This window comes from Pecten maximus, chromosome 4 (genome assembly GCF_902652985.1).
Source record: "Pecten maximus chromosome 4, xPecMax1.1, whole genome shotgun sequence".
Lineage (NCBI taxonomy): Eukaryota > Metazoa > Mollusca > Bivalvia > Pectinida > Pectinidae > Pecten > Pecten maximus.
Window position 1 is genome coordinate 15,797,142 of NC_047018.1, and position 12,474 is coordinate 15,809,615.

The 12,474-nt window shown below is 36.5% G+C and overlaps 1 protein-coding gene across 1 annotated transcript; it reads right to left on the reverse strand.

The window, feature by feature from the left end:
- Positions 1 to 10,557: 10,557 nt before the first annotated feature.
- LOC117325362 (regucalcin-like) lies at positions 10,558 to 11,999 on the reverse strand (the record flags this gene model as incomplete). The annotated part of the gene is given in 1 exon segment (XM_033881528.1): positions 10,558 to 11,999. A coding segment is annotated over 1 exon segment (228 nt), but the record flags the coding sequence as incomplete, so codon positions are not given.
- Positions 12,000 to 12,474: the final 475 nt, after the last annotated feature.

Below are 12,474 nucleotides of genomic sequence, written 5' to 3' on the forward strand. Positions count from 1 at the left end.
AGCATTCCATACATTTTTGTATATCTTACAAATATATCATAGGTGTCTGTGCAACAGCCCAGAATATTTGACACGAGATACTGGTAATTGACTGACGTTCTATAGAACTTCGGTCAATAGGCTACTTACCAGTACCTAGGGTCAAATATTCTGGACTATTGCACAGACACAGTATCTCGTGTCAAACATTTGATAAGTGTTTTTTTTAAACATTGCCATTATCTAATTTGGTTGTTTCGATTATATGAGAATTTGATATCATGATTTTTACACATGTAGTTTTCAAAAATATGACTTCTCTGAAACGTATTACTTTACAGAGAAAAGTAACTACTTGAGAGCACAAATTACAAATAAAGTCACAAACACAACGACTCATGCGTTTAAATAAAGCTGAATGCCTGACATCAAATAAAAAAACTCCCCTTGCAGTGATACACGAGACTAGCAGAAAATGAAAAATGAAAATGTCACAACTGTCAGGTCTTCAAACAAAGCGTGCTGCAGACCATGATTGAATTGGGCGTGGCAATAAATTCAAATTCGGGAGTCCAGCATTAATAACATGTAAACCGTCATCACCCAATCGCGGTTTCCTACTTATTGCCTGATGACAGCCTGCATTACACCCCAATAAAACAGTAGTACAGAGGTGTGTAGTCTCATAAGCACGTGTCGTCTTTACAGACGATATTCTAATCCCGAAAAAAACATGTGTAACTACTGTATATGAAGTGTCTCGGACTTTATAATATCTTCGATATGGGATAAGTGTATGCCGTATTAGTGTATGGGTGTGTCTGACTGTTGTTAGAAATTTGCTGAAAGTCATTACGTAGCACACTCTGTAATATTCACCAGCAAATGATGATAATTCCCATTGTCACGTATTGGAGAAGGGTGTTGAGAGAATCTACCGCTTGGTCAACTAAATAAAAAATATCAATACTCCCGAGATATTTTCTCAGAATTGTACAAAGCACTTACCTTATACCTAAAATTAATATTTTAACCATTCCTCGATGATTCCTTTCTTGTATTGGCATGTAAGTTATCGTAAAGACGGCAGATGAGGTAAGACGGAGGGTTCTCCTGAAGAATGCAATACAGACTGATAAATAATAAACAGGATCAAATAAAGATCGTGAAAGGCCGATTTTGTCTAGATTACGGATTGGTCAAAGTTCCAAGTAGAATCGGCGTTATCAGCCAAGGCTTAGGGACATGTTGGTGAGCATTTGTGACGCTGAAGCATCCATTTTCCGTTAAGCGCTCGACCAACGGTATCACTCCGCTCGCTTCTATATTGCCGAGTGCTTTTTCGACGGAACTCGGTCGATTTTCTCGCAGTTGATAATTGCCTTATCTAGATTAGTCCAAGCATCGGTTTTATTTATATTTGACAAGACATTTAATGACGCACGTGCTGTTTATGGGTTCAATTTCGCTCGGCGTCACATACGTTGTGCTGTAGTGCTGTTGTAAGCAACTGTTAGGTGTTCAGGAGTACAGCATTAATGGCATGTAAACCGTCATCACCCAATCGCTGTTTCCTACTTATTGCCTGATGAAACAGTAATTTCCGTTAAGCGAGTTGCTTTATTCCCAAATACTGCAAGTGAAATGTTTTGTAACACAAGCTTAAAAAATCGACAAGCTAAGAAAATCGTAATATGAACTCAAAATCGACAAAACGAGGGTAGTATATGAACAAACAAGAGGCCCTGGGCCCATATTCATAAAAAAAACTTAGGTTAAGTATTTCACTTAAGTAAATACTTAAGTAGGACATTTGTACTTAAGTACTTAAATAAACTTAAGTATTTACTTAATTCAAGGTTTTATCTTAAGTTGTATTCATAAAACTACTTAAGCTTAAGTATTACTTAAGTTTTTACTTAAAGTTAAGTAACGTCATGAGGATGTTTAACTTCCTTTAAAAATACTTAAGTAAATACTTAACAACTCAGGTGAAAGATGACTTCACGAAATCGACAGAAATCAACTTGTTTTTAAGAAAAATCATTAACTTCAGATTTTGTTGTATTCAATCATTTAAAACAAGATGTAAAGGTTTGAATCGAAGATGGATGAGTCAATCTCACTGTCGTTAAGGCCCATTACGAAGTCAATACTACAACGACACGGATCAATTGTAGTTTATAATGTAAATGCCCACATACCAATCAAATTATATTTAAATAAAATTTCATTTTTGTTTCTCTTGCTGACTTTGACAAACCAGAAATACTGCCTCAAAGTTTTACTGTATCTTTTATTCATTAATTAAAAAAATGTATATCTATAGAGTTCTTACCTGTGTATTAAAAAACATTGTGTTTACTTGTACTTTAACTTAAAACCTGTTCATGTGCATTCCGGCCCTGTCATGTATTTAGTACTCCCTAGTCCGAATTTTCTGACGATCTTACTATGTTATCAGCTTTTGGCGATATTAACATCGGAACCCTTCGGATTATGTACTCCCCTGCTTTGATAACGAAACGAAAGTTTTAAATAAGAGTTGATTGTTGTGACAGTTCCAGCATGTTTGGGGAGCGGGATTTTACAGATCGTACAATGTAACTAGAGGTTTGATATGTACATTTCAACTGATGTTTGGTTTGGTACTTGTTCTCCTTGACTCTATGATGAACACGCTATGTGCATTTTTGGCCTGAACGACGAGGTTAGTCTAATTTTCGTGCATTCTTCCGGCTCTCTCCTGATTAATGCATCTGAACTGTTCAATCTGCCGGCAACCTGAACCCACGCTTGCCTATTTGCCGATGCCGACATTCCGTCCTTAAATCGTCCACGTATGACATGTTTTCTTTCACTTGTAAACATGTACTAGCCTCACCATCGCCAGACATTCGTCCTTTGTCCAGTTTGGTCATCTCGTCTTGTTTGCTGTTGCCATTTCCGGATTCTGATCGTCTTGGAATGCCAGGAACGCCGGTGCCAAATTTCACGTTTTACGAAAAACATCACGCAGCTACTTAACAACAACATGGCTATGGCGGCTATCTTGGATTTCGGACCGACCCGAAAAATAACAACACTCGGTCGGGATCATCTCAGGATCATTTCTGGCAAGTTTCAGCCCAACAGCACTGGTGGAACATGAGAAGAAGTTTAAAATGTGTTTTCAAAATGGCGGCTATGGCGGCCATCTTGGATTTCGGACCGACCCGAAAAATAACAACACTTGGTCGGGATCATATCAGGATCATTTCAGGCAAGATTCAGCTGAATTCCACTGGTGGAACTTGATAAGAAGTTTAAAATGTTTTTTTCAAGATGGCGGCTATGGCGGCCATTTTGGATTTCGGACCGACCCGAAAAATAACAACACTTGGTTGGGATCATCTCAGGATCATTTCTGGCAAGTTTCAACCCAACAGCACTGGTGGAACTTGTAAAGAACTTTAAAATGTGTTTTTCAAGATGGCGGCTATGGCGGCCATCTTGGATTTCAGACCGACCCGAAAAATAACAACACTTGGTCGTTGTCATATCAGGATCATTTCAGGAAAGTTTCAGCTCAATAGCACAGGTGGAACTTGAGAAGAAGTGTAAAATGTGTTTTTCAAGATGGCGGCTATGGCGGCCATCTTGGATTTCGGACCAACCCGAAAAATAACAACACTTGGTCGGGATCATCTCAGGATCATTTCAGGCAAGTTTCAGCTCAATAGCACAGGTGGAACTTGAGAAGAAGTGTAAAATGTGTTTTTCAAGATGGCGGCTATGGCGGCCATCTTGGATTTCGGACCGACCCGAAAAATAACAACACTTGGTCGGGATCATGTCAGGATCATTTCAGGCAAGTTTCAGCCCAACAGCACTGGTGGAACATGAGAAGAAGTTTAAATGTGTTTTTCAAGATGGCGGCTATGGCGGCCATTTTGGATTTCGGACCGACCCGAAAAATAACAACACTTGGTCGGGATCATATCAGGATCATTTCAGGCAAGTTTCAGCTTAATCCCACTGGTGGAACTTGAGAAGAAGATTGAAATGTGAAAAGTTTACGGACGGCGGACGGCGCACGGCGGACGACGACGGACGAAGCACGATGGGCTATAGGTCATCCTGACCCTTCGGTTCAGATGACCTAAAAAATAAACTTGCATGGAGACCATTGAAACTATAAGAGGAGCAAGACCAGGTATTTCGGAAGGATAATGCGTCTTCTGTTTCATAGAAGCTAGGTCAAAGTCGGGTTAAGTCACGTTCTCAAAATGGGAACTTTGTCGGTAATAACCAGGCATATCAACTTGCATCAAATACATTCCTTAATGTCTCACAAGGATATAGAACATTTTATTAATATCTCACAAGGATATAGAATATTTTCTTAATATGTCACAAGGGTATAGAACATTTCCTTAATATGTCACAAGGATATAGAACATGTCCTTAATATGTCACAAGGATATAGAATATTTCCTTAATATGTCACAATGATATAGAATATTTCCTTAATATGTCACAAGGATATAGAACATTTCCTTAATATGTCACAAGGATATAGAATATTTCCTTAATATGTCCCAAGGATATAGAACATTTCCTTAATATGTCACAAGGGTATAGAATATTTCCTTAATATCTCACAAGGATATAGAATATTTCCTTAATGTCTCACAAGGATATAGAATATTTCCTTAATATCTCACAAGAAAATAGAATATTATTGTGTCCACCATAAGAATGGTCTTGATCAACCTGCATCCCTCCAAACCTTGGTTTTAGCTTTTGTCTCTCGTCAGTGGTAATGAATTGAAATTAGCGGTCCATGGTTAGCTTTTGAAATATTTCAGTTCATTTGACCTTTTTTGGCCACGGCCATAAGCAATTGGGGGTCAGTAAGGGCCAACATATGCATCAAGCTGTCGTCCCATGCTGATAATAGAAACTGTACAGATAAAACACGAGGCGACAATAACCCCGCGTTAGATCTTTATTCCGGAGACTGACAGTTCAATAACATGTATCCTATATATAACAATCAGTGATCACTGGAGGTCAGAAAACCTTTATCTGTCACTCAGATTATAACATGTGACCAGATGTCACAGCATAAACCGCCAAACTATCATCAGCCAAGGCTAATATATCAATAATAACACTCACCTGCTATCCAGTGATCTGTTTTTATACAAGATATAATACCTCAGAGCCTTGCAGTTAATTAAAAATGTGTCTTTTAAACTTAAATCATGGTCAAGGTCATTCATTTGAGCAAACTTTCTAGCCTTCACTCATGCATGCCACACGCCAAATATCGGGTCTCTGGACCTTTTGGTTATTGAAAAGAAGGCATGCACAATTTTTTAGTCTATTTGATCTTGAAAAAAGTTCAATGTCATTCATTTCAACAAGCTTGTTAATCCTTCACCCGTAACAAGCATGCTACATACCCAAAGTCAGCCTCAAAGCCTCTTGGTTATTGAGAGGTCATATGAACCTTTTTGATCCCTGTGGCCTTGAATGTAAGCCAAGGTCATTCCTTTCAACAAACTTGGTAGCCCTGCACTCAAGCATGCTTCATAGCCATTATCCTTTAATAATATTAGCTTATTTGACCCATGTGGCCTTGATTGAAGATCAAGGTCATTCGTTTAAACGAATTTGGTACCGAGGCATGCTACAGACCCAATATCAACTCTCTTGGCCTCTTTGTTATGGAGAAGAAGTCGTCAAAAGATTTACGCCTAATTGAGTAGGTGAGCCAAAAAAAGCGGAAATTTGAACAAGATTGACTAAATTGTTAAGATGTGACTAAATGTGACAAGTAAATCATAGCCCATTAATACTGACCAGAACATTTGACTCTATGATATGTGACTCAAAGTGACTAGACTTATGGCTGAAATGACTAACTTAACTATTCACATATGAATTCCTGACACAACGTGACAACGAATAACCTCCTTAACCGAAACATATCAACTAAAAAAAAACCAGTTATCACGAATGAAATCGCACATTACTTACAAAATGTAAACTAATATAATTATTGCTAAAATATGATCTAACACATCAATGAAACAGAATAATAATAGTTATTCTATCATTACCTCTGCATTCATACCATACATCATTATTAAGATACATTTAGCGTTATTAAGGTAAATGTACAAGTCTTGATTATTTTAATGTACTCTGTTCCATATTCAATTGGACAAAATTTAATACTCTGTGCCAATTAATAATGAATTGAAAGATTAACAATAACTATTCCATATTGACAGCAATATATCATTTACTATTGTGACATATAACATTAAGACAACTTACAACAGCCTACTTGGAGTGTCAATTGTTTACTATGGTCAGGCTGTTCTGTGTAATGTTAATACAAGTAGACCGCTATATGCGCTAAATAACAACCAATCGCTGTCGTGCTTCCAAATGGTGACGTATGCACAAACGATACAACAAATTTGAAGTAGGCTACGATAAGACTTGTGTAAGGGGAGGTAACTTGAGCTAACCTCAGTTACAACCGCCACTGTTACAAAACGACCACTAGACTAGCTCCCCAACAGATCAATCTCGATAAGGAAGCACAGTGATCAATAAACTTAGGACTTCCTAGAATTTCAGTAATTGATGGATGTCTACTACAGATATCAAGTATACGATTGTAATGCTGAAGTACCCACGAGGCCAAAACACAAGGGAAAGAAACGACAGCTTTCTTGCCATTTTCCATTTTACATCTGTAATTGAACATAAACATTCTGTCATATCTTAACTAATGCATTAATAAACACAAACAACTTAATCATATAAGATGGCAATATCTATAAAAAGAGAATACATGGTCAGTGTCTTAAAATATAAGCTGTATTTTGGCGAGGGTAAAGAAAGACAAAAGTGGCGAGCATTGGCGAGCCACTTTTGTCTCTCTGTCAGGGGGCCAAAAATACAGCTTATATTTTAAGACACTGACCATGTATTCTATTTATCCTGCAAACAATAAAAAATAATCATAAAAAATCATTTTGAAGTGAAACGGTGTCAAAAATGACAGAAATATGTTCGCCTTTTAAACGTTGTTTCGCTTGGAAATAGGTCAGTCGAATTGACGCGTGCACGTGCTACATGTATTATTCCAAAATACAGCTGTTTTCCGTCACTGTCGTATACAGCAAAAGTAATATACGGTGGGTGTATTCCGACAATGTGGTGACAGTTGCAGAATAAACTTGCTTTCATGTGAACTAAACCTGCGTTACATGTGTATTCGAGAGACTGACAGTTGCGCATGCGTGTACCAGTCACAGCTCTGCTGCCTGCCAGTTACCTCTCTTCGTAAACTGGTGAAGTTTAGGTCCCTTATTATAAAACCCAACGGAATGGACTCCTAACATTTGTTTATGCAAGTCAATGACATAATTCAATAACCAGCTTAATGCAATCAAAATCCAGGTAGATTCTATATACAAATGTAATGAAGGCAGATCTAAATGAGAAAATAGTTATTTCTGATGAGCTTTTTCACAGTATTTGCCTTTTATATGCTATCAACTAGAACTAGATTAAATTTCCACCCTTTAATATTGGACATACATCCATATCCATATAAGGAGCAACCTTTTATTTTGTTTAGTTTATAACATCATAAATCCATTGGAGCACGAGGTAATTTGCATAAATGCGAAGTGTTTACCAAATATTTAGTCTACCGACTGCTTCAATGGATTTATGATCTCGTGGATTAAAAGAAAAGGTTAACATTTATATCTACAATATTTTCTGTTAACATAAGACCATTCAAATATTTACCTTCTGTTATATATGTTCAAAATTCCATGCACAATAGCCGTTGTTGACAGAGCTCAACACCGCCCACTTTCTTTGTGCCATCGGAAGAACAAATCCTCCATATCTTGTGTATCACTATAACTTCAGACTTGTGTTATGTTTTATTAAATGAATAAGTTGATGCCGACATGAAAATCAACATTACATTAGTTAGAAGCAGACTTGAGTACTGTGCAGAAATATGGGCTCCTTATCAGTCAACTTTTATCATGAATTTAGAAAAGGTCCAAAGATTTTTATGTTTTAAAGCCAAAATAAGATTTGATGGTCAATCTTGTACAGATGTTTGTAAACATTTTAATTTAGCAAGTCTCGAATGTCGACAGAAATACATAGACACTGTTTTCCTTTTTAATGTGTCCATAGCCTCTTTGACTGCTCTTATCTTACCATGTACCTAGTCGACATCTTAGGAAGAGTGCAAAATCTCTATTTTGAAATTCATTTAGCAGACTAAATGTTCGTAAATTAAGCCTTCTAATGAGAAGCAAAAAAATATTTTGATATCATGGACACTTGTCATTCTGTGTCAACTTTTAAGAAACAGCTGAACGAAGTACTGTTTTAAGCAATTTGTTGCTACTTTTATGTTGTTATTGTTATTCGATCTTCATAACTATATTTTTTTTAAAAATTTTTATTATTATTATAATCACTTATCTACATGCTGTTATCAATTCCATTATTTGACCTTAGGGTCTGTTGAATTGAAATAAAATCAAAATTAGGAATGACGTTTGTTAGTAACACTGACGTGGTTTGAAGGGAAACATCTGCCAATATTTATACATGTATACATTTTTAGGTCACCTGAGCCAAGCTCAGTGACCTTTTCCAACCCACCATCGTCGTGCATCGTCTGTCGTTAGTTAACATTTTTACATTTTCGACTTCTTTTCAAAAAGTCCTAAACTGTTTTTGATGAAATTTTGCAGAAACCTTCCCTGGCTCTAGGTCTACCAAAATTGTAAATTATAAGGTCCCTACCCCTCAGGGACCCGAGGGGTGGTGCCAAAAGGGGTCAAATTGACTGATATTTCAAGTCCCTGATATGACAGACAAATATACTCTTCATGGATAGAAGGTTCTCATAAAATTGTTAATTCCATGGCCACTGGGCGTCACATTCCCCCTGGGGCAGGGCTAAATTATAACATAGTTTATATAGAAAACTTACATATTTAAGCATAATCTGTTTTATTTTCATTGAAATTGGTTAGTATTTGGTCAGGGCTAACCTTTTTAATGACATTCTATCGGAGAATGCTAAGGTCTTGCTATGGGGTCAAAAAGTAGGTCAAAAATAAAAATCTAAAACTTAGTAATTTTTTTCATCTCATATGAAAGATCATCAGATGAAAAATGACAGAGAAATGTCTGTTTGAAATAGATAAAGGCAATATGTTTCCTGCCAAAATTAAAAAAAAAACATCCAAAATTGCAGATAAAGGGTTTCTGCTCTTTTATATATACACATGAAGGCTTGTTGTTTGGCACAGTGATAGCGTGTATGGCTGGCTACAAATGTTATGCTTATCTTTGACCTTTACCTTTATTCAAGGTCAAAGAGTCAAATACATGCGATACAAAAATGGTTTATTTGGGTTACATTATCACAAACCCGCTCTTATGAAAGCATGTGCAAAGTTTCAAGGTCAAATCATCAACAAGTGGCCCAATGGGCCTGTATCGCTCACCTGGCTCTATAGAAACTTTGAAGCTGATTGTAGTCATTTCTGCAGTTACTTATAACAACTTTATTCAAATATCAGAGAAAGCTACGTTTACTTATGTCAATAAGTTTTCTAGTACATGTACTTCATTCCAGCATACTGCTGGCCTAATATCAGGTCTCAGAGTTTCTTGGCTATCAAGAAATCATTGTTATAAGATTTTGGCCTATTTGACCCATGTGACATTGAAAGAAGGCACATTTCATTCATTTGAACAAACCTTGTAGCCCTAACCCCAGCATGCTTCAGGCCCAAGTCATTGGGCCTATTGGTTATTGAGAAGAAGTAGTTTGAAGATTTTTGCCTATTTGACCTCTGTGACCTTTAATGAAGGTCAACGTCATTCATTTGAACAAACTTGGTAGCCCTTCACTCTAGCATGTTTCAGGCCCAATATCAAGCCCCAGGGCCTATTGGTTATTGAGAAGTAGTTTGAAGATTATAGCCTATTTGACCTCAATGACCTTGAATGAAGGTCAAGGTTATTCATTTGAACAAACTTGGTAACCCTTCACCCCAGCATGCTACAGGCCCAATATCAAGTCTCTGGGCCTCTTGGTTATTGAGAAGAAGGTGTGTGAAGATTATAGCTTATTTGACCTATGTGACCTTGAATTAAGGTCAAGATCATTCATTTGAACAAACTTTGTAGCCCTTCACACGAGCATTCTACAGACCCAATATCAAGTCCCTGGGCCCCTTGGTTATTGAGAAGAATTCGGGCAGGTGAGCTAAAATTGATGCAGATATGGCACTTTGGAAAAAAGGCAAATTTGTTCGTGCCAAAATTTGAAAAACACCCAAAATTGCACATAAAAAGTTTCTGCTCTTTTATCTATACCCTTTAAAGTTTGATGTTTTGCAAATTCATAACATGTATGGCTGGCTACAAATGTTATGTTTATCTCTGATCTTGACCTTCATTCAAGGTCACAGGAGTCAAATGATGAAAACATTTAAAAAAAAAAACAACAAAATCATAGTTCTTTCACAATGGTTTATTTTGGTCACACTTTAAAGAACCTGCTGTTATGAAGGTGTGTGCAAGGTTTCAAGGTCAAATCATCAAAACTGATGCAGATATGGCACTTTGAAGAATGTTTTCCCACCAAAATTTAAAATTATCCATAAATTTCAATTCAAATGTTTTTCTTTCATTTCTGTGACAAATGACAACACTTGATAATTAGCACATGAGTTACTGGCTGCAATAGTTATGCAAATAGTTGACCTTGTCCAACAAAGTTCAAGGTAACAGTAATCAAATGACTGGTCAAAGGATGGAAATGAAGAGAAAAAGAAGAGAAAACAAAGGTATAGCGTATGAAATCGACCGTCAGATGAATAACATATCAGATCATTTCCTGGTGGATGTACATCTCATGTTTTTGGTCAAATTGATAGGAACTTGAAAAATCTTCTCAAGGTTTAATCAAATGATCTTTATAGATGGAAATGTCTTAAGGTGATTTATCCAATTGTTAATTTCATGGGCTATAGGTTTCATGTTCCTCCCTGGAGAGGTGCTAAACTTTTCTATAGCTTATGTAGGAAAATCCCATGATGTTTAAGACTTGCTTATTTCTTAACTTATCAATTCAGAAAAAATGTCCGTTGTAATTCATAAGACCATTTTGTCTTTTCTCTTTGGCCATAAACATTAATTAGTTCTAGAAGGAATTACATCCTGTCAGTACACCTGACATTTTTCTTTTCATGCTCTAAACAACACAGAGTGTTCAAATACTTTTACCTTGAGAACAAGGTCTCTTGTTTCTTATTGAAACAAAAAAGTAAACAATATTTGGTAGTGAGTCAGAGTTAGATAAAATTTGTAAAAAAAGTAATTTAGAGGAATGTGTACTTGTGTTTACCCAGTATCAATAGAATGACAATACATTGTACAAGTCTTCAGACCGACACTTTCCCTAGCACCATTACACTGAGTGGGTTCAGAAGATGAGAGACATGACATGTCATTAATGCTTCTAATTTAAGGAAATACTGGTTGTTGTAAGTTACACAGTATAATACCTAAAGATTCCGGACAATGACCACCAATCCCAGGGCCAGTGCATATTGACCTAGTCATCGATCCCTAAATTTAAACATTGACTCAATCAACTATCCCTAAATTTGAACTTTGAACCAGTAATCTGTCCCTCAATTCATATCTAAACCAGCTAGCAGCATCACTCATCCAGTGTATTTGCTAGCTGCTTGACCTCTGACCCCAAGTCCTGTAACTCTGAACACAGATCCCGCAAGTGGTTCCTCTTTCAGAACCTCGCTCAACGTGAGTTCCTCCACTGATACATGTTTGGCACATGAGGTTACATAAAGGTCGTCAAAGTTATCTCCTCCAAAACAACAGGATGTAGTCCGCTTACTGGGAATCTCAATCACTCGTAGCTCGTTACCTGTCGGAAAAGTAAATTATATCCAAGTATCATAGCACACTGCAAACTACAGGTATAATAACAAATACAATTTTTGTGGTAATTATTTGCTTCAGCTATAAGCTAAACATGTTCCCTGAGATATGACACTGTTTAAAACTGTGTGACAAATCCTTCTGATAGATGTAGTTAAGTATTACAGTATATACACCTGCTGCATATTTCTTATCTTCAATATGACAAAAAATTATCAATATTTGTATTAAGGAAAATCAACTGCAATCAACAAATAAAGTGATGCTTGCAATCATCAAAATCATAGATAAGATAAATTACAATGCTTTGTAGAAAATAATTGAAATTGTGATCAAAGTTAATAGGTTAATTTAAGAGGCTAACTCCCAAAAAAATGTAGGTGTGAGAACAAGTCACATGACTACAAACTTATTATGTATAATCAACAGCTGGACTGTTATCACATATGGACTTAATTATCAAGA